The sequence below is a fragment of the Camellia sinensis genome, chromosome 4, assembly GCF_055761805.1.
Source record: "Camellia sinensis isolate YWXY chromosome 4, ASM5576180v1, whole genome shotgun sequence".
Lineage (NCBI taxonomy): Eukaryota > Viridiplantae > Streptophyta > Magnoliopsida > Ericales > Theaceae > Camellia > Camellia sinensis.
In genome coordinates, this window is record NC_138964.1 from 35,345,290 (window position 1) to 35,368,161 (window position 22,872).

Sequence of the window (22,872 nt, forward strand, 5' to 3'; positions counted from 1 at the left end):
TGGCAACAAGACCCTATCAACCCGGTCTCCCAGAAAGTAAAAACAATCACCACCCGAGGTGCACACTGTGACCCTCCGACAAAAATAATCAATCACTACTCGATACAAAGACAACCAATCCATGCCTAGAATGAAGTCAAAACTCGACATGCCTAGCAACACAAAACTAAACGGAAGTCTACGCCCAGCAACCTCTATCTCGCAACCACGACAACCCTAATCTAGGTCAACTGTACCCCCAACTGGAGACTCTACTTTGAGCGGAGATGTTAACTATGTCACCTCTAGCCCCAATGCAGATGCGAATGCAGTAGATATGAATGAATGAGACGCACCCATATCTATCAACACACTGGCCAAAGAATTACACAAAATAAAAATACCTGTCACTATCGAGGATCCTAGCAACTGCTCTGGCACGGTAACTGCATACACGCGCCCCTGTGGCCTCTACTCAACCTGTTTGTCCCTCTGAACATAGGCCTGTTGTACTGACTGAGCCGAAGCAACTCCCCGATGAACTCATGAAGTCTGAGCTGAATGAGCCTGATGGTGGCTCTAAGTCTGCCTAGACCCTGATGCGCCAGATGCGCCTCCCAACTGTGGGCAAGCTCTCTTCATGTGCCCTGACTGACCGCACTGATAGCAAGTAGGCCCCTGACCCCTACTCTGAGACTGACTCTGAGATCGGTTAGGTGGTGGTGGCAACATCTGCTATCCTCCTCCCTTCTGTGGACATGCAAAGTCCTTGTGACCCGGTTGGCCACACTTGAAGCAAGAAAACCCACTCTTTCTCGAGCCCGCACTAGGCAAGGGAAAAGTAGATCTAGACTGCTACGGCTAGGATTGGGATGAAAATGTGCTCTTACTCTTCTTGTTAGGCCTAAAGTCCCCCTGTGGCCGTTGGCCCTTGGCCCCTAGACCTCGAATTTCGAAGTCTCTCCTCCTCGGCCTCTACAATAATTTCCACATGTGCGGCTACCTCTACAAGGCGATCATAATTACAGATCATGTTCCCGACTGCCTTGAACAAAATCTTTATCCTCAACCTCTACTCGAACTCAAAGCAACGGCGCTCCTCCGTCGCTACCAATTCTGGTGCAAACCGGGACAAACTAGAAAAGGCCGCTTCAAATTCGACCACGGACATATTCAGTTGCTTAAGGTCCTTGAATTCCTGCCTCAACCTCTCCCTAGCAGTAGGAGGTAAATACTTGTCTTGGAAGGCCACCACAAATGCTTCCCATGTTAGTTCTATACGGCCCTTGGCATACTTCCACCACTGGCCTGCGTCACCCTTCAAATAGTAACTTGTTAGGGTCACCCTCAACTCACTGTTCTTGATGTGAAGCATCTCGAAAGTCTTCACAATCTGTTCAAGCCATTCATCCGCTTTTTTTGGCTCGGGGCCGCCATGGAATTCATCCGGCTTGGCCCGCAAAAACTCCCTCGTGAAGAAGCTCATCCTTGTCTCCGCAACATTCTCTCTAGCTTGGGTCTCTGCCCTAAGTATGTTCATGGATTCCTTCAATGCCCCCGCCATCTCCCGGGCTAGAGCCCCTATTGCGTCTTAGCCGGCCTGCCCCGACACCTCCATTTGCCCCATTTGTTCAGCCATGTCAGCTTGGCCTAAACCCTCTTCTTGCATTGGTATCTCATGAACCAGTACCTTATGTACACCCCAGCGACCTGGACCTCGCCTTCCATCCCTACCACCTCGTGTTCGAATCCTTCCCGACATCCTAATTGAAAACCAAAATAAACAATTTAGCACATCATTCCAAATGTGCTCGCAACTTGCCTCACACGTTAAACTATAACAATTATATTCATCTTAACACACAACAATTTAATTCACTCCACATAAGCACGTTGTCATGTAAACACAAACGAATTATCCTTTAGTGATGAGATTCGTCCCATGAGAAACCAAAAATTCTTAGTAGAAGGAGTATTGATCAAGTACCCTTCTAATAAGACTTCAAGGAATCTAACAAGCACAAATAACATCCCAAAAGTCCAATCTCATACCCACATAGTCACGTAAGTATGTTATCACATAATCACAGATAAACAAACATTTCCTAATCATGCGAAATGAACCCATTATGGTATAACAAACACTTCCCGCCACCTGGTAGCTCTGATACCAAGTTGTCACGTCCCGAAATAATACAATATGAATTACTCACATTAATTTACATTCACTAAACCATGACCATAAACCTCTCATCTTTACATAGTTAATAAGAGAGTTTCTACAAAAGTTTCACATGCGATTATATATTCAATGATAGAAATATACATGAATGTATAGCATGTGAAGCACCCAGTCTCAAAACAATAAAATGCCCTTAAGGGCTTACATTTTCCAAGGCAATGGCCCGGTTACAAAAAGTGGTCTCTCGGACCCATACACTTTTAGCCCTTGGCTTTACAAAATTTATAACAAAAATAAGAGAGCTATTTACTCTTCTCAAAAATATCCACGCCCTCAGTTCGACGAGATCACCACATCTTTACCTGCACCAAATCCCATAGGGGTGAGCATAAAGCCCAATAGAGAATTCTAACAAAGTATATACAGTTATGCAACTCTCAATAAAGATGCAAATGCTAATGCCACGCCATGCTCTTTTAAAGAAATTTCATTTCATGCTCTTCTTGAAGATTTCCATGTCTCAATAAAAACTTACAATCTCAACACATTTCAAAAACTTCCAATTTTATTCAATAGGGGCAGTAAATACGACACTGGTAATCCCTAGGCTGATGTCTGCAAGTACACTCGACAAGTACTACCAAATCGTCATTTTTACCAGTATTAACCGAAAGGCTCGACATCTATCCGCGCAGGTTTCTAGTCTTTCACCATGGACACTCAAGCCAACTTATCAAATCATCTACACCCCCTATCCAGACTTACCACCATATTTACCCCATATATACACTTCCATGGTTCTTATTACAATATCATTTTCTTTCAAAAGTAAATGTCTTCAATCTAGAATTTACAATGCATAATTAATGAATGAAGGAGTGTGCCATGCAGTGATCTTTCCTATACTTCATAGCATTACTCTATTTCCAACTATCTCTACAACAATATCAATCACAAAAATAATCATGTTATCAACTCATAGCAACAACCATTCCTCATCATGCACAATTTTTTTTACCAAGTTAGCCTCTTCAAGACTACATGTAATGTTTTCAAACACTAATTCTCAATGTTTATAATTTTCACAAATCCATAGTGCACAACAAATTGTCATCTCACAATCATATAACATCATACATCTAAAAATAGTTTCTTAAAACAAATCCCCCATTGTCGATATACCAATAAGATTCTCATTCATACAAACCCCCTTATGAAATCTATATCAATTTATCCTTTAAATCAAAAGAGAAAGAATTCCATGGATATTTCCATATCATTTTTTTCCAAAATCCCCAATTTCTAGGGTTTTTCAACAAAACCAAACATTTCTCATTCTTTTAGTGAAACCTCACCAAAAACATCCTTTTTGTGTTTAATGAAAAGGAAAACCTCTTAGGATTAATCTAGGGTTGAGATTAAAAACCCCCATTCAAAACTCTCTACATTTTGCTCAAAAATAGAAATCTAACATGAGAACTACTAGAAAACTCATCAATCAACATTTATATGGCACAACTTGTATATATAACTCAAGAAAACCCTACCTCAATGCTCTGGAGAAGATGAAGAGGAAAAACCCTAGAACCAAAAGATGAGAGACCCTTGACTTCCACCACACCAAGTGAAGCCCTAGTTCTTGATCTTCAAGGTTTGAGAAGTAGAGATGAGGATGATGATGAATCTAAATGCAAAATCAAAGAGTTTTGGGTGTTAAAGGAGGTTTCCTAGAGAGAAGGGAGAGCAAACATAACCTTTAGAGTGAAAGAAAATGAGCCCTAAGTGAGATACAACTCGGCCAAAAGAGCAAAAAAAAAAACAGAGATTCAGACTGTCCCCTTCTCGCACGTGCGGAGCCTCCTTCCCGTACATGCGGCACTGATCCCCGTACGTGCGACCTTTCCATCGGCGCTTGATCCCGCACCTGCAATTAAAGCAATGTGCAACTTTCAGCAACTCAACCCTCACCGCACGTGCGGCCCTGGCCCCGCAGCCCAGAATTTTTTTTTTTTACCTCGCTCCTGAGCACTCTAGACACCTCCCGAAACAAGTAATAGTCAACATCGAACACAACCAGACTAAGGACTTTCATTTCAAGAATTATTTCCGAACGTTTCAAATCCAACGAGAACAAAAGAGAATGAAGCGAAGAAGAAGGAAAAGAAGGAGAGAAACCCAGTCGTTAGAGAACAAATTGTTGATTTTGAATATTGGGATTAATTTTGGAAAGAAAAGGGATTTCGCCCTAAATATTTCAATTGTTAATTTTATATAAATTATCCAATTGAGAGTGAAACTGTGAAATTAGGTTGATATTGGTGGGAATGGTGGAGTTGGATATGTATTATCGCTCACCTTTTGAAATTTGAAAGCTTATCTTTATCGAACATTGTTTATCTGTTTAGAAATATCTGTTTTAGGCTATCGGTGGAGGATAGTGTTGTAGAAATTGCATGTGAATTAGGAGAATTAAAAATATTTTTCTTATTCATTTTCATTGAGCATTATCTCACGCTTTTACATTGAAAATGTTATTGTTTTGAGAAAAGGGGTGAACCTAGAAAGGAGTTGTTGTTACATCAAATAAGTTGACCTATATGTCCAGGGTGAAAGTCCCAAAAACCACACGTATACATGGATGTTGATCCTAATGACGAAATTTCCATGAAATGGCAATAGTAGTGCTTATATAGCCTACGTTTATATAGGTTTTGATTACAGTTTCATCTGGACGAAATTTCCAATAAAGGTTGTATTGTTTTGGAATTCCCAGAGTGTAATTCATTGCCCTACTTATAGTAAAAGAAATGTTTAATGAACCGTGATCTTAACTTGGCATTGCATGGTTTTGGAAAGAAACGTAAAATGTTTTAGCATGAACATCGCATATACATTCACCTTATATCTTTGTTAAGATTCATACACTGTGATGAATTATTTCTACTGGGCTTTAGCTTACCCTATGTGAGAAAAACATTTCAGGTGCTAATGATATGCCTCTGCTAAGGCTATTTGGGAGGACATGAAGCGAGAGTTTCTTTTGTATATTTACTGTATTTACTTTTGTACAAGCCAAGGGCTTTAACTGTATTAGACTTAAGTCCACTTTTGTTGTAACCAAGTATCGTCTTGGCAAGATGTAAACCTTTAGGGCATTTCTTATTTGTCTAACTTTTATCTTGTCCTTCTATTTTATCACTCTTTTGTAAAGCTTAATTGTCAATCAATAAAAGATAACTACTTTGTCATTAAGATCCTTTTTTGATGTTGAGTATGGGTTATAGTAATTATTCTAAGGCGTTGCAGTAAATCAAAGTAAAGATTTAGATACAAATGTTTTTTATAGATATAGATTAACAAATCATATCCTTATCTAAATTTCGTTACTATGTAAATTTTTATTTAACTCTTTATAATATTAAAATTTTAAAAATTAGGGAAATGCGCTAGGGAGAGTTCAAGAACTGCCACATAAGAGAGAGAATGTTAACTTTCCTTGAGAAATTAGTATTGAGGTTTTGGAGAGTTTTGAAAACACACTACATTTGTTTATATATATAGTATAGATATATATATATATATATACATATATCTTATTTTATAAATAAAATGATCTCTTAGTATAAAAGATATATATCTTATTTTTCTCCCATCTTGCATTCTCTTTTTATTTTCTACCAAAAAATTTCTTCATCCTATTAGAGATTGTTTATATGATATTTGAATTTTTTTACGTGCATATATATAATTTATATAGAGCGTTTCTGGTTTAAACTCTATCCATTTTGGCATTCTGGACTCAAGTTTCATAACCTTATATGGCTGTTCATATCTTTTCCCCTCATTCTTCCTTAAACTTGATTGTTGGAATGTAATTGTTGTATTTGGAACAGGTTGGTTACTTGATTTTCAAACCTTTGTTCCCTAGATTTTTGCTCCTCCACTCAAGCAGTACTTCTTGCACTTGAGCGGGCTTTGCAAACTCTCAGTACTTTTACAAGTCTGCAAAACTATTAGGAGAGTGTATTATATGCTTGAGCAAAGTTTCCTACGCTCAAGCGAGTGTGCGCTCGAGTGGCCATTCTTACGCTCGAGCGATGTTCTTCTGTCTACAAAACTGCTGGATATGTGTATTCTACGCTCGAACGACCATTTCTTGCACTCGAGTGGAACAACTTATTGTGTCTAACGCTGGAGCGTCAACTCTTGCGCTGGAGCGTTAACTTTTGCGCTCGAGCGGACTGTGCGTATATCAGTTCGCAACAGCACGTTTTTACATCACTTTTTCACATCTTTTTCCACCAAAACCCTAGATCAGGACTCTCTCTCTAAAACTCCCATTCTCTCTACATTTTCACCTAGATTTAGTGATCTCTTTACCCGTGTGCCTTTGTTAAAAAGGTAGTGCATCTCAAGAGTTCGCTTTTGGTTCGATTAAAGGTTGGTTTTGGCGTCTTTGAAGTTTCACCATCTCACCCATTGGTCTTCTAAGCTTGAATAAGGACTCTCTACACTCTCTATGAGTTTTAACTTGGTCATTTTCTTGATGTGTGAGAAATATTGGGTTTTGAAGTAATTTTAACAAACTTAGGGTTTGGGGTTTCAATTGTAAATAGGGGTTTTATAATTGATGTTTTAGAAATGGTTATGGGGATGGATATGACCTTGGGTTATGTTAAAATGGTTGATTTTGGTGATTGGGATGAGATTAGAAAAAAAAAAAAAAAGAAGTTTGGCCCTAACATGTTCAAGTAATTATTTTGCATAAATAATGAATTTGGAAATGGAAATATGAAATTAGATGAATGTTTATATAAATGGTGAAGTTGGATGTGTATCACCTCCCACCTATGGTTTTGGATTTGAGGTTGTGCATCTCAAGAGTAAATTATGTGTTGGTCGAGCAGTGGCCATTTGTAAAAATAGTTTTGAGAATTTTTAATGAGGTTGACTAATTTTCTCGAAAATTATTCCATTTTTCCAAAACTAGACCATTTCTTGGACCCAAAAAATGAAAATTTTCGGTGCTCATAACCTAACTTGCATGATTTCAAATCAAAAGGTTGAACAAGTATGTTAATTTAACTCTCATATTGATTAAAATTGTTTTAGCAGAAGCCAAAACAAAAAATGGTTAAAATGATGAACTAAGCGGCACAGTTGAGTCAGGTGTTCTGTCTTTTTCCCATTGTCAGCATACTTGCCAAAAAGGGCACTCCACTTGCCAGAAAGGGCACTCTACCTGCCAGAAAAGGGCATAACTGAAGCTAACGGCAAAAGGCCGAAAGCTCTCTCATCTTTCGAACAGCGAGGTATCAAGTCAAGTGCGAAGCACGAACTAAAAAGGGAGCAGGATATTCTACTCCCTTATCCGAAAAGGTCTGGTCACATTCGAATTGGCCAAGGGCATCATCAGTTGATGTCAGCTGCAGATTTGCTACACACCCAGTCGTAGCGCAACCCCTCTGTGAGAAAGTTCACTGTTGTGAGCAGGAGAAGAAGAGTCTAGCAGAATGCTAGGGGCAAGAGCCCGTAACTTCTTGTTTATCCATCAAACACCCAGAGGAGTGATAAAAAAATGAGAGATTGAAGAATAGAGAGATGTGCGCTGAGAGAAAAAGTGAGAAAAGGGCCTTTTTAGAAAACAAGAGATTGAGTGCCAGAGTGATGTGAGAATCACAAATGAGAAAAGGGCGGGAAACAATACCCGAAGAAAGTGGCTCCTGGCGAACTGAGAGGTCTCTCGTCTTTGTAACACGTCTGAGTGTCGTGTCTGTTGTTTTGTTTGTCTCGATTCTTGTTTTGAGTTATTTCGAGTGTTAATAGATGGGTTGTTTTACCTTTGTTTTCCATTGTTGAGTCGTGGTGCGTTGTGTTCAGTTGTAGGCTCAATACCCGGTTTGGAACTCATTTCTCAACTTCAATTTCAAAATGAATCGTTTTGTGCTCGGAGTGCTGTGCCATTCTCTACATTTGTGCAAAACAAGATTTGTTCTTTCATAAAACTGCAGGGTTCAACCCGGGTCATGCAAGAGCAGTAAAACCAGGACCTGTCTGAAGGTATGTAAGTTCCGAGCTGCAAAGCAAAAAAAAAAAATAGGGAAAATTTGGAGCGTCTGAGTTTGTTTCAACTTCTGCAAGTTCCGTCACTACATCCCGTATGTTCAGAATGAGTTGTGTGCCAAATACACCGAGTACTGTGTTATGAATCGTGTGTTCAGAGTGAGCAGTGTGCTGTACGAGCTGTGTGCCAAATAAATCGAGTATTGTGTTATGAGCTGTGTGTTTAGAATGAGCAGTGTGCTGTACGAGCTGTGTGCCAAATAAACCGAGTACTCTGTTATGAGCTGTGTGCTTAGAATGAGCAGTGTGCTGTACGAGCTACGCGGCACGCGAGTGGAGAAAGGTTGCGCGAGAAAGCGCGATGCACATAACAGTACGGGTACGTCCAAACGCGGCACACGCGAGTGGAGAAGGGTACGTCCAAACGCGACACACGTGAGTGGAGAAAGGTTGCAGTCAAACTGAACCGGAACTTCTCTTGAATGAACCGTACACACAATATCGTCTGGTTTCACTAACTTCAAACGAACCGTACATACAATATCGTACCTGCACAAAAGAGAGGTTTTGACAAGTACAATATAACAGGAACATATGATCAACGCTATATCAAAAACTAATATCAACACAAGATAAATGCGTACACATATGATGCCGATGGAAATATGCATAGCAATGCAAGTGAAAAGTGCATAACAATGCATGTAAGGTGCGTGACAATGCAAACAAGGTGTGCATAACAATGCAACAAGAGTACGTGACAACGCGGGTGGAGGGTGCAAGACAATGCAACCTAAGAGTGCGTGACAACACGGATGGAGGGGTGCAAGAGAATGCAACCTAAGAGTGCATGGCAACGCGGATGGAGGGGTGCAAGACAATGCAACCTAAGAGTGCGTGACAACACGGATGGAGGGGTGCAAGAGAATGCAACCTAAGAGTGCATGGCAACGCGGATGGAGGGGTGCAAGACAAGGCAACCTAAGAGTGCGTGACAACGCAGTGCACTAACAAGGGCAGATAAGGTGCGCAAGATAGCGCGATAAAATGCAATGCACTAACAAGTGCAAATAAGGTGCGCAAGATAGCGCGATAAAATGCAAGTCAATGCAAGTAGGGTGCACACACAAAAAAAAGTGCGATGCGCAAAATAGCGTGATAAAATACATGCTCAATGCAAGTAAGGTGCACAAAATAGTGCGATACGCAAAATAGCGCGATAAAATACAAAGGGTGACATATTCCAATCACGCTGGAATCATGAGAGGAGGAAAAACAAATCCCAAACACGCCGAAAACGTGTGAGGAAAGAGACAATCAAACCACGTTGAAAGCATGAGAGGAGGTCAGAAAAATAACCGCCCAGGTGCTTACACGACGCAACCTGAGATAAAACACGCCTAGGCTCGCGCATCACCCGTCCTGAGATAAATTCCAAACACGCTGAAATCGTGTGAGGAAAGGCAAACTCTAACCACGCTGAGGTCGTGAGAAGAGGTAAACAAATTCCAAACATTCTGAAATTGTGTGAGGAAGGAACAGACTCTAACCACGCTGAAATCATGAGAAGAGGTAAACAAATTCTAAACACGCTGAAATCGTGTGAGGAAGGAACAAACTCTAACCACACTAAAATCGTGAGAAGAGGTAAACAAACTCCAAGCACGCTAAAATCGTGTGAGGAAGAAACAAACTCTAACCACGCTGAAATCGTGAGAAGAGGTAAACAAATTCCAAACACGCTGAAATCGTGTGAGGAAAAGAACACTCTAACCACGTTGAAATCATGAGAAGAGGTCCACAAACAACAGCCAAGGTGCGCGCACAACGCAACCTGAGATGAATTCCAAACAAGCTGAAATCGTGTGAGGAAAAGAACACTCTAACCACGCTGGAATCGTGAGAAGGGGTTAGAAAAATAGCTCGAGCTCACGCTTCACGCGTCCCCAGATAAAACACGCCCAGGGCCACGCTTCACGCATCCTGAGAAAGCCCTGGAGGACAATGATCCTAAACGCTGCTCAGCGTAAAAGGATAAACGATACAAGATAGCACAAGATGCAAATAAATGCAATAAGTGAGATGATACGATACATGTTACAAGCAATATAGAGCATGATGTTTAGGGAATACAATAAAAAAACAAAGCGGCGCTTTAGAAAGCACCTCATGGGGTGAGTGGCGGTGAACCGCTATACTCTGACAGGGATCTCCCCCGCTTTGTGTTCTTTGAACACTTACCTTGTGTTCTTCGAACTCTAGTTTCCACCGTTGTAGTTGATCTCCTAGGAACTCATTGCAAACACAGCCAAGATACCTTTGGCAGGGACGGTGTTCAGGGAGAGCACTTCTGATTGTCGTTCTGGCATCGAAACAGTCAACGCAGTATTCGGTTCACTTTGAATACACAGCTCATACAGCACACTGCTCATTCTGAACACACAGCTCATAACACAGTACTCGGTTTATTTGGCACACAGCTCGTACAGCACACTGTTCATTCTAAACACACAGCTCATAACACAATACTCGGTTTATTTGGCACACAGCTCGTACAGCACACTGCTCACTCTGAACACATGGTTCATAACACAGTACTCGGTGTATTTGGCACACAGCTCATTCTGAACATACGGGATGTAGTGACAAAACTTGCAGAAGTTGAAACAAACTCAGACGCTCCAAATTTTCCCTCTTTTCTTTTGCTTTGCAGCCCGGAACTTACATACCTTCAGACAGGTCCTGGTTTTACTGCTCTCGCATGACCCGGGTTGAACCCTGCAGTTTTATAAAAGAACAAATCCTGTTTTGCACAAATGTGGAGAATGGCACAGCACTCCGAGCACAAAACGATTCATTTTGAAATTGAAGTTGAGAAATGAGTTCCAAGCCGGGTATTGAGCCTACAATTGAACACAGCGCACCACAACTCAACAATGGAAAACAAAGGTAAAACAACCTAAACTCATCTATTAACACTCGAAATAACTCAAAACAAGAATCGAGACAAACAAAACAACAGACACGACACTCAAACGTGTTACAAAGACGAGAGACCTCTCAGTTCGCCAGAAGCCAGTTTCTTCAGGTATTGTTTCCCGCCATTTTCTCATTTGTGATTCTCATATCACTCTGGCACTCAATCTCTTGTTTTCTGAAAAAGCCCTTTTCTCACTTTTTCTCTCAGCGCACATCTCTCTCATTTTTTTATCCCTCCTCTGGGTGTTTGATGGATAAACAAGAAGTTGCGAGCTCTTGCCCCTAGCATTCTGCTAGACTCTTCTTCTCCTGCTCACAACAGTGAACTTTCTCACAGAGGGGTTGCGCTACGACTAGGTGTGTAGCAAATCTGCAGCTGACATCGGCTAATGATGCCCTTGGCCAGTTCGGATGTGACCAGACCTTTTCAGATAAGGGAGTGGAATATCCTGCTCCCTTTTCAGTTCGTGCTTCGCACTTGACTTGATACCTCGCTGTTCGGAGGATGAGAGAGCTTTCGGTCTTTTGCCATTAGCTTCAGTTATGCCCTTTTCTGGCAGGTAGAGTGCCCTTTCTGGCAAGTAAAGTGCCCTTTCTGGTAAGTATGTTGACAATGGAGAAAAGACAGAACACCTGACTCAACTGTGCTGCTTAGTTCATCATTTTGACCATTTTTTTGTTTTGGCTTCTGCTAAAACAATTTTAATCAATATGAGAGTTAAATTAACACACTTGTTCAACCTTTTGGTTTGAAATCATGCAAGTTAGGTTATGAGCACTGAAAATTTTCCTTTTTGGGGTCAAAGAAATGGTCCAGTTTTGGAAAAATGGAATAATTTTCGAGAAAATTATTCAACCTTATTAAAAATTCTCAAAACTACTTTTAAAAATGGCCACTGCTCGACCAACACATAATTTACTCTTGAGATGCACAACCTCAAATCCAAAACAATGAAAAATTGCCCCTTGCCTAAATGGCACTGCATGGCAACGAAAAGTTGCTCCTTGTCTGAATGGCACCATAGCGCACTGTAATCAGTCCTCAAAGTGACAATCACAACCGAACTCTCGGATACAGAGAAGACAAAGATGATCAAAGCCATTACATGGACACAATCGATTTGAAAGTGTTTATGGCTGGACTTCATAATGAAGTTGCCTACGTATCCCAAACATGGGAATCAAGCCTGACGTAGTTCCTGGTTAAGGTACACTCGGGTATTAACATCTCCTTTTTGCACTCTAACTTTTGCCAAGGCCGCCCTTCCGGGTTTTTAACCTTGCGAGCTATGCTTTTCTTTTCTTTTCTTCTCATTTTTTCATTTTCTTTCTCTTTGCATTTTTTTCTTTTCTTTTCTTCTTTTCTTTTCTTTTCTTTTCATTTCTTTGTATTTTTTTCTTTTTTGTTCTTTTTCTTCTTTTTCTTGCTCTAACTTTTACATGGGTCGCCCTTCCAGGTTTTTGGCCCAGCGAGCCTCTCAAGAGTAAAAAGTGTAGCATTGTCCATGTCAAATGATTTTAAGATCTCGAAGCCATCTGAATCTAGGAGAGTGGCTGTTGTTCGCTGATGATGTAGGAGTCCATCCAATGGGGGGGCTGAATTGCCCCCAGTGTTGCGGATAGGAGCTCAATTGTCCTTCAGCAATACTTCCTTCTTTCCTCTCTTCTGGGATTTGGCATTCTTGCCGATCTTCGTTAGCTCGAGAAATGTCTCAATTCTTTTGATTCTTCGAGCACATCTGACATTTTTTTGCCCCTCGTTCGAGGGATGCTTCTCATCCAGCTTTGAAAGCTTTCTTTTGACCATATCTGACTTTCTTGCCTCTAGTTCGAGGGGTGCTTCGAATCTGGCCTGGCGGGCCTCATTTGATGCCATATGACCTTATTGCCCCTAGTTCAAGGGCTGCTTCAAATCTGGCCATACAAGCCTCACGCTGTGGTTGACCGTTGAACATTCTGAATCCAAGTTCAAGGTTTGAAAGCCAGGGGTCGAGTCTCGAGGCTGAGAGCGATCCTAGGCTGCACAATCTCAAGAGCGATTCCATACAAGTCTTCGCAGGACCACGCAAAACATTTTTTTGAAATCTTTTAAGAAAGCGACTAATCGCTCGAGCTGAAGACAATACGGAACCAATCTGGATCAAGCAAGGAGCCTTCTCAGTACTCATATTAACAAACATGATCTCATCTATTAAGCGCTTAGCACGCCTCTCTTTCTCTCAATTGATCAAATTTTTGCAAATCCCGAAGAATTCCTTCCTCTTTGTTTTCACCACAGTGTTAGAAAAAGTTTTGAAAAACTTAGGACAATGCAATGACTTCAAGACACAGAAAAGACACAGTTTTTTAGTCAAATACTGCCATCTTATTCAGAACTTCTGGCACAACTGGCACAAGGCAGAAGCTAACACAAGAGTGTGAAAATCACTCATGTTTCATTCAAATCTATTGGCACAACTGGCTCCAAGGCAGAAACAGACTCAAAAGAAAGGGAAAAGACAAACACAAAACAAGCAAGTGATATCCGAGGTAACACCCCCGAAATCACCTGACTCCAACAAAACAGGACTGACTCGATACAACAAGACAGACCCAACTGACTCAGTATGAAAAGACTGACTCAAAACAACGAGACAGACTCTAAACAACATAACAAAACTGACTCAATACCTAAGTCAGAAAGTACAAAAACCAGCATTTGCACAATGCTCAAAACAATGCGGGCCATCCGTCACATCCGGAGTACACTGAGTGTCGCTCGTAGGTGGTTCATCCCCCGATCACATCACATTATCTCCCAAGTTCACTGATCCAATGACGATAGACTTTGCTGAGCTTGGTGGGATGATGACCTTGTTGTCAAAAAAATCCTGTACTTCGTGGTGAAGACGAAAGCAATTGTCGGTGCTATGACCGGTTTGTTGATGGTATGCACAGTACTGGACAGCATCATGACCAGGTGGAAGACAACCAGGGAAACGTCGAGGCTCAAGAGGTTTGAGATGTCATTTTTCAATGAGGATTTGAAGAGCCTTGGACAAAGGCATGTAGAGGGCATGGAAAACCCTGTGACCTCGGGGTAGATACTTTGAGGTTTGTGGACTTTTGCTGGGCGCACCAGCAAAGAGGTCAACAGGTGCTGACTTGGTTTTCTGATCTCTTCCGAGTGCAGGATTAAAGCTAATAAGATCGTTTCTGGTACGACGGCCCTTCTCCCGGTTTTCTTCTTGATTCAAACTGTCCTTATTCTGAATGGCAAAAGTGTCATCCACCGTTTTTGCAATAACTGCGAGCACTTGCTGTTTGTTCAGTCCTTCGGCTTTCAAAGCCTCAATAGCTTGCAGAAGGTATTCATGGGGATCAATGCATGCTCCTACCTTGTTCTTACCGCTTGCCTCAGCTTGGTCAAAGGATTTGGTTGCTATATCAGTGCGAAGCCCGGTTGTTGTTGACATGTCATTGCCCAAACTTGGGATGGCTTCAAGTTAGCCAATTTCAATTATAATTCGCCCCAGGAGTGGGGAGTCTTCTAGTGTGAAATTTTCGACATGTGATGTGGTCGATGGCGGAACCGATAGTCCAAAGGCTAGATCAGCCACAGTTCTCTGAAGATCGCCGATCATTCCCATCAACTCAAAAGTAGTGGGCTCACGAGTTTTAGATGATTGGGGTTTCAAGACGGGATATGTGGTAGATGCCCCAGATGGGCGTTGCATTTCAGCATCGGTCTCACCCTGCATGGCGATTCCTTAGTTTAATATTGTTCCTGCGGCCGCAACCTCTTCCGAACTCTGTGCCATTACGGTCTGATAAGTTTGAACAAAGGTGATGTGACTGGTGACTGTCGGATCAGATGAACCGATGAGCCCTGACTGGCCTTTCTTGGCCTTGCCTCGGCAAAGGAACACTGGTTGCCCTTGAATTGAATCTCTGACCTGACAAAGTCTATCAACACAAGTCCGGTGTACTCGGGGGATATTGGAGCTTTTTGAAGCTATAATTCCAGGACTACCCTAGCAAAAGAGAAAACAGGCAGCATCTCAGCCCAATTTCACTAGAATAGATATAAGCATAGCTGAATGACTGTACTCTCTACTAAATTCTACCCAAAATTCTGCCTGTAAACTGATGCCCTCAGGTAAAACTGATTCTTCACATACTGATGCCTGCGGGCCTGATACCCAGACTTGCGAACTGATACATGCTTTCCCTGTAGAGGCACACTCTAAAAGCACATAGCAAGCAAATGAGAGCCAAAACACCCTTATGGAGGGGTAGGGTTTCCCTGTCCTATTTTGTCAGGAGCTAGGGTTTTACTACACACGCAACGATTTCAAACAACCTATAATCGGGTAAGCAACCTATCCTAGTTTGGAATAGTCACTACGGATTTCGATATGTACTACGTCGAATGGTCAAAAAGGGTACCTCGGTAACAACCGAGGTTTGTGTTCCCATCATGGCAGAGCCTGTAACCGGTCAACCTTATGGCACGCGACCTCCGGCTAACCATTCAGGAATAACAGACGGCGAACACGGTGACTTAGGCGCACCAATGCACATGCAATGCAAAGAAACACATAAGTGTAATCAAAACAAGATATCATGAGTTCGAGTCAAGTTCTCTAAGTCCCCAGCAGAGTCACCAGAAACTGTAGACCGCCCGAGAACTCCTGCCTCCGCGCGCGAGGGCGCGAATTCGTTTGTTCTTGGCTACTACAGTTCGGACTCGTGTCACGGTTCTGAATCTAATCTCACAAAGTGCAATGTGAGACCGATAAATCACCAAAGAGTCCAAATCTGGCAAATTATTTTGGAAAATCGATTTTAATAAAGAAGTGCCAAACATGGACTGCTTTGCTAGATACAGAGTCGCCACCTAAATGTTTTATTTTGGAAAAATTAGAAAACCCTGACTCGTGCCTAAGGCCACGTGTCCGTCATCACCAAAGTTGCCTCGGCTCGGGAACTTGGGTACTAGAGGGAAAGGTCATGCAATGAGCACCCCCGCTCGCCTAATCAAAGATCGACCTTTACTAACATGATATTTTGTTTTTGAAAACATATGCGTTCTTATTCCGGTTATTAACCTAGAATTTACTATGTGATGCGCACAGCATACAAGTATAGACTAGATCGCCTAAGTTGGAACAAAACATTTCATGTTCGTTTGTTTGAAAATGGTTTAGATGTGCTACTCGCACGTAGGCTAAGTCGTGGATTTTGCCACCCTTAAGTGGGCTTAGAAAACATGATTTTGATGAATTGTTCCAATTCAAACAATCCAACCTTCACCCACAGGCATTCAAGCAGTTAAATCAAATAAGCAGTTAGCCTCATGGCAAGCATACTTTCATGGCAACGCTAACACATATGCAGTATGCTAAAGCGTAAACACTCACAGTATACTCCGAGCCAAAACAGAGAACTAGTTAGAAATCATGCATGATCCTAGTTCATGTTAAGATGGTTAATGCAACACATGCAAAAATACAACTAAAATAGGCTCGGCTATTCTAAGATGGCATAAGAATGCAACGCTCGATACATGTATTCAAATAGGAATTGAAATACAATGCAGTTTGTATGATGCGCCGAGCCCGGTGCATGCAAAACAAATGAATGAATGCACGCATGCAAAGCATAAGTATGCTAATTAAAATATGCCCTAAAACTAACCATCAAAAGCTGATAAGTAAAAGGGAGAAAGAAATGGGAGTTGGAAGACATGCATCACACACACGCACGCTTATTACAACAATTGTGCCCTCTTGACGGAGGGTCCGAATGAGTACGCTAAGCTAGCCATGCTAAGCTATTCTAACTAATCTAATGATCTAATTAGACTAATTATTACAAAATCAAATTGTATAACTAACTAATACTAAGCTAATTATTACAACACGTTAACTAATTAACAAATTAGCTAGTTTAATTACAAATTCAAAAGTTAACTAACAAGTATAGCTAACTACAAATTACAAAGCCTCAGCTCAGTTCTAAGAGTTCGAAGATGCATGCTTGATCGCCTCACTCGAAAATCCGTTACCATGCCTCATGTTGTCTCTGTTTGCACACTTCTGCACCTCTGAAAATTATGCCAACTTCTGTGATACTTCTGACCTACCTTAGGAACCACCTGAGGGGTAGTCGGCCAAAAGGTGTGGCCATCAGCCAAAGAATAATGATCATCGACCAATTTTAAGGTTATCGACCAATTTTTGATAGCCGATCGGCACACCTGATAGCCGATCGGCCATTTCTTCCTGCAAACTTCTTCTTTTGCTGCAATAGAGCACAAACAAAGGCATGGCAATATATTTGCAAGAAAATGTGTGTGCAACCACACTCCTTATCATGTTCAAAGCTCAAAGGAGTGTAGTGCTCGACTCTCGAGCCATCAATCACGTATTTTAATGCATGATGGCCAAAGAGGCCGAGTTGCACAAATCAATACCGAATGAATTCACAAAAACACATAAATGCCTTAACCTCTATCATGCATGATCAAGAGGGTCGGCGACCGAGAAATGAGGCACGTTTCGTCACTTCAAGTATGAAACGTCCTTCGTTTCCCATGTTTGGACTAACTTCCTATCCAAACACAATGCAAAGCACACAACATGGAAATGCAATGCAACTCAAGCATGCAAATGTCATGCAATGCAACAAGCATGCAACAACATGCTAGATGGACTTAAACCGGATATGGACAGACCTTAATCATGTCCAAAACAGTGGCCAACAACACCAAAACTAAGGCACCAAAAGGCAAAATATGCATGCACACATATTGGTCCACAAACAAAGCATGAAGGTACCAACTCTCAAGCACATTGAAGGAGTGGAAAGTGTGGGAATGCGGCAGTGAAATAGGCTCTGAAATCACATTTCAAATAAGGCTAAATCATGCACAAATGACAAATAAAGCATGCTAGTGGGCTTAAAGCTTAAAGCTAGCAAAGGGACTTACACCATGACTAAGCGATACATGAAACATAGAGCCAAGGCAACCCAAAACAGTTCTAGATCATGCCAAAATGAGTCTAAAACATGCATGGAGCATCACCAAAACAAGCTAACATGAAGGGCACGAGGCATGAACTTGCAAGGCTAATAAGGGGTATTACACTACACCTATCAAAACCAAGCATGAGGTGACTCCAACAACAAAAATCAGAGTTATATCATGGCAAAATGAGACCAAATACACACTGATATGGCAGCTTACAAGCTTAGGCAAAATGGCATACGCAATGGCCCATTCTTAAGGCATAAAGAACCAACCCTACAAAGCATTGAAAGAGTGACAAATGCAAGTGTATGACCACACTACATGTACTGAAATCACATTTCAAATGATGCCAAATCATGAAGATAGTCTAAGTAATGCATGCTGGTGGCTTGGAAACTCAAAGCTAGTGAGCTAGATTGAACCATGGCTATACAAAGCAATGCATGCATGACCAAAACAACACAAATTAGAGCTAGAGCATACTAAAACATGAACAAAAGCTTCTTGGAGTTGAGCCAAAACATGCTAGAATGATGGTCTAAACACATGATGCATGTTAGGCTAGTGAATGGAAATGCACTACAAGTGCATGGAGCATGCATGGGGGCTATCAAACCAAACCTTAATAGAGGTATATCATCCTGGAATGAGACCAAAAACATGCTAAAATGGAGCTAAAACAAGCTTGACAAACATGCTCAATCATGAGGCATACAAAGCAAGTAACCAAGCAACAAGGAGAGGGGATGACCCTCTCCCATTTGGGACCTCAAAACACCCTTTCCACCACTGAAATTCCTCTGAGTTTCAGTGGTGAGAAGGCCAAAAGAAGGTGGTCTCAATAGCTTAAAAGAATAGCATAAAAACAACGCCTAACAAGGCACAAGAGGGGGTAGACCACTCCCAACACAAAAGAGACCTTAAACAAACATTACAAGCATGCAAAATCAAAACTTTTTGTAGTAGGAAGCTAGGCCTAAAACAACATGCAAGTAGGGCCAAAAGCTTAATCAAAACAAAGGGTTAAAGGGCTAGTTAACTCACCCTTGTAGAACCACTTCAAAGCTACAACTCCAGCAGCTTTTCTGAGCTCAAACTAGTCCAAGAACTCCAAAACCAACCTCAAGGTGCCTCAACAACAAAAGGATGGTGTTTTACTAGGTGTTTGTGTGCAAAAGTGTGAAGAAAAGTCACTTTCAAGCACAAACAAGCACAAATATATATATATATATATATATACAGAGAGAGAGAGAGAGAGAGAGAGAATATAGAGAGAGAGTGATATATAACTTCTATCTCCAGATTTTAGAACCTCTGGAAAGGGAGAGGGGTCTCCCTTCTTATAGAAAATCAAATCTCAAGCTTGTTGAGCAAGCTTGAGACTTGTTTCAATCCCTCCATGCACATGTATGGAGGATGAAATCTGTGCTCACCAGCTGTCACAGCTGGCACAAAAATATCTGCAAAAGCATATGGAAAGGTCTCGGCCAAAAGATATGACCGATCGACCAAAAAAAGAGTGTCGATCGGCCACCACCAATGGCCGATGGCAAGAAAACAAGGCCGATAAGCACAAGGCTTGGCTGATGGGTTGTAGGGATGGCCAACAAGCCACCCTCTTCCCTTAGAAGCAAAACCACAAGTCCTTGGTCCACAACCAAGCACAAAATAGACAAGTTGAGAGATCCTAAGGCAAGGCGTGTAGCCGAGACCTTCAGGAACTCAAAACGAACACGAGCATGGATGATCATCGAGTGTTCAAACGATGACGTTCAAGTCTTGAGGACGGTCAATAATGGGGTGTCTACAATACTAATTGTGATGAAGTCCGAGCTGAGTTGCCAAGGGTAGTTTGTGAATACCTGGATGCTTTTTCGGAGGATCTTACTAGTTTACCACCTCACTGAGAGATCAAGTTCTCTATTGACCTAATGTTTGGTATGGCACCATATTGAGTGAGTTGAAGATCTAACTCCAGGAATTGTTAGATAAGGGTTTCATCCGCCCTAGTACTTCGTCGTGAGGAGCACCAGGACTTTTTGCTAAAAAGAAATATGGTGCTTTGGGACTTTGTATAGATTACTGGAAGTTGAATCGGGTAACTATCAAGAACAAGTACCCAATGCCTCGTATAGATGATTTGTTTGATCAATTGAAGGGGTCTTGTTACTTTTCTAAGATAGACCTGAGATCGGGTTATCAGCAATTGAGAGTAAGGGAGGAAGACATCCCAAAGACGGCATTCTATACGCGGTATAGCCATTACGAGTTTCTAGTAATGCCCTTTGCGCTAACCAATGCAGCAGCTATGTTTATGGACTTGATAAATTGGATTTTCCATGAGTTCCTAGATCGTTTTGTGGTCATTTTGGTGGACGACATCCTGATTTACTCACCCTCTGAGGAGAAGCATGAGAAATATTCGCAGGTAGTACTTGAATTACTTAGAGAAGTTAAGTTCCTGTATGCTAAGTTTGGGAAGTGTGAATTCTGGCTAAGAGAAGTTAAGTTCTTAGGCCATGCGGTATCCGGGGAAGGGATAATTGTAGATTCATCCAAGATAGAGGCAGTACAAGATTAGGAACAACCTAAGAATGCTTTTGAGATCCGTAGTTTCTTGGGGTTAGCCGGGTATTACCGTCAGTTCGTGAAGGATTTCTCTAGGCTAGCCTCACTATTAACTAGACTAACGAGGAAGGGAGTTAAGTTTGTATGGAATGATACTTGTGAGAAGTCTTTCCAGGAGCTTTAGGTTAGACTTATTACTGCTCCAATATTAATTATTCCGAAGAGGGGTTTAGGCTATTCAATGTACTGTAACGTCTCACGAGAAGGTTTGGGTTGTGTTTTGATGCAAGAAAGGAAGGTAGTAGCCTATGGCTTGCGGTAGTTAAAAACACATAAGAGGAACTACCCTACTCACGACCTAGAGTTAGCAACAGTGATCTTTTCCTTAAAGATTTGAAGGCATTATCTGTATGGTGAGAAATTTGAAGTGTTTTCTGATCACAAGAGTCTGAAGTATCTGTTTACACAGAAAGACTTGAATTTGATGCAGAGGAGGTGGATAGAGATCATAGAAGATTATGACTTTGAGTTACATTATCACCCGGAAAAGGCAAATGTTATGGCCGATGCCTCGAGTAGGAAATCAATTAGCAGTGTAGCTTGTATTGCCATCTGGAAATGGGAGGTGTTAGGTGCTATCGGGGAGTTTGACTTGCATCTTAGCAAGTCTGTTGAGTCTGTTGCTTTGTTTTCGGTAATTGCACAACCTACATTTATGAACCGAGTGTTGGAAGCATAGAATGATGGCCTTGAGGCAGAATCCCTCTAGGAGAAGATCTCCAATAGGAAGGTAGGAAGAGGCTTGAACGTGTATCCCGACCTGAGTGTGAGATACCGTGACCGTTTGTTCATGCCGGAGTCTTGCCGAGAGGAAGTACTCCGAGAGTTTTACCATTCACGCCTTGCGGTGCATCTGGGAGGCACAAAGATGTATCATGATCTTAGTTGCCAGTTTTGGTAAAGAGGTATGAAGAAGGATGTAGCCGTGTTTGTATAGAGATGCCTTATTTGTCAACAAGTGAAGGCCGAGCAACAGAGGCCAGAGGGTTTGTTGTAACTCTTGCCTATAGCCAAATGGAAGTGGGACCATGTCATGATGGATTTTTTTGTGGGCCTTCCGAGGACTCAATGGGGTAGTGATGCCATTTGGGTGGTAGTTGACTGGTTGACTAAGTCGGCGCACTTTATACCTATGCGCGTAAGTGACTCAGTAGATTTTCTTACCGATCTGTACATTAGGGACATAGTGAGATTGCTGAAAATTGTATCGAATAGAGATTCGCATTTTATGGCTCGATTATGGCAGAGCCTATAGAGTGCCTTGGGTACTAAATTGACTTTCAGCACCGCGCATCATTCTCAGACTAATGGGCAATCCAAGCTTACTATTCAAATCCTTGAGGATATGCTTCGGGATTGTGTCCTTGACTTCAAGGGTTCGTGGGAGAGGGACTTGCCCTTAGTGGAGTTTGCCTACAACAATAGCTTCCAATCGAGTATCGGTATGGCACCATTTGAGATCTTGTATGGCCGACTGTGTAGATCTCCTATGTGTTAGGCCGAAGTGGGTAATACACCTATGTTGGGTCTAGAGTTGGTCCAGGAAACAACGAAAAAGGTTGCACTTATCCGTAAAAGGTTGGTTATGGCTCAGAATCGCCAGAAAAGTTATGCCAACCGTAGGAGAAGACCTTTGTCTTTTGAGGTGGGAGATCATGTGTTCTTCAAGATATCACCTAGGAGGGGTTTGATGAGATTTGGAAAGAGTGAGAAGTTATCCCCTCGATTCATTGGGCCTTTTGAGATCCTAGAGTGGATCGGGGATATAGCTTATCGTTTGGCCTTGCCGCCACAGCTTTCCGGGGTTCATGATATGTTTCATATTAGCATGCTTCGTAAGTATGAGTCGGATCTATCACACGTGTTGGATTGGGCCGACTTAAAGGGAGATGAGAATGCCTCGTATGAGGAGAGACCGGTGAGAGTCTTGGATACCCGGGAACAAGTATTGCGAGGCAAGACGATTCCCTTGGTAAAAGCATTGTGGAAATATCACGAGGTTGAGGAAGCAACTTGGGAATGTGAG

General features: G+C 41.8%; 1 protein-coding gene across 1 annotated transcript; it reads right to left on the reverse strand.

The window, feature by feature from the left end:
• Positions 1–1,051: 1,051 nt before the first annotated feature.
• On the reverse strand, positions 1,052–1,543 carry LOC114302363 (uncharacterized). The gene has a single exon (XM_028247380.2). It carries the CDS (start codon positions 1,541–1,543, stop codon positions 1,052–1,054), a length of 492 nt encoding a protein of 163 aa, XP_028103181.2.
• Positions 1,544–22,872: the final 21,329 nt, after the last annotated feature.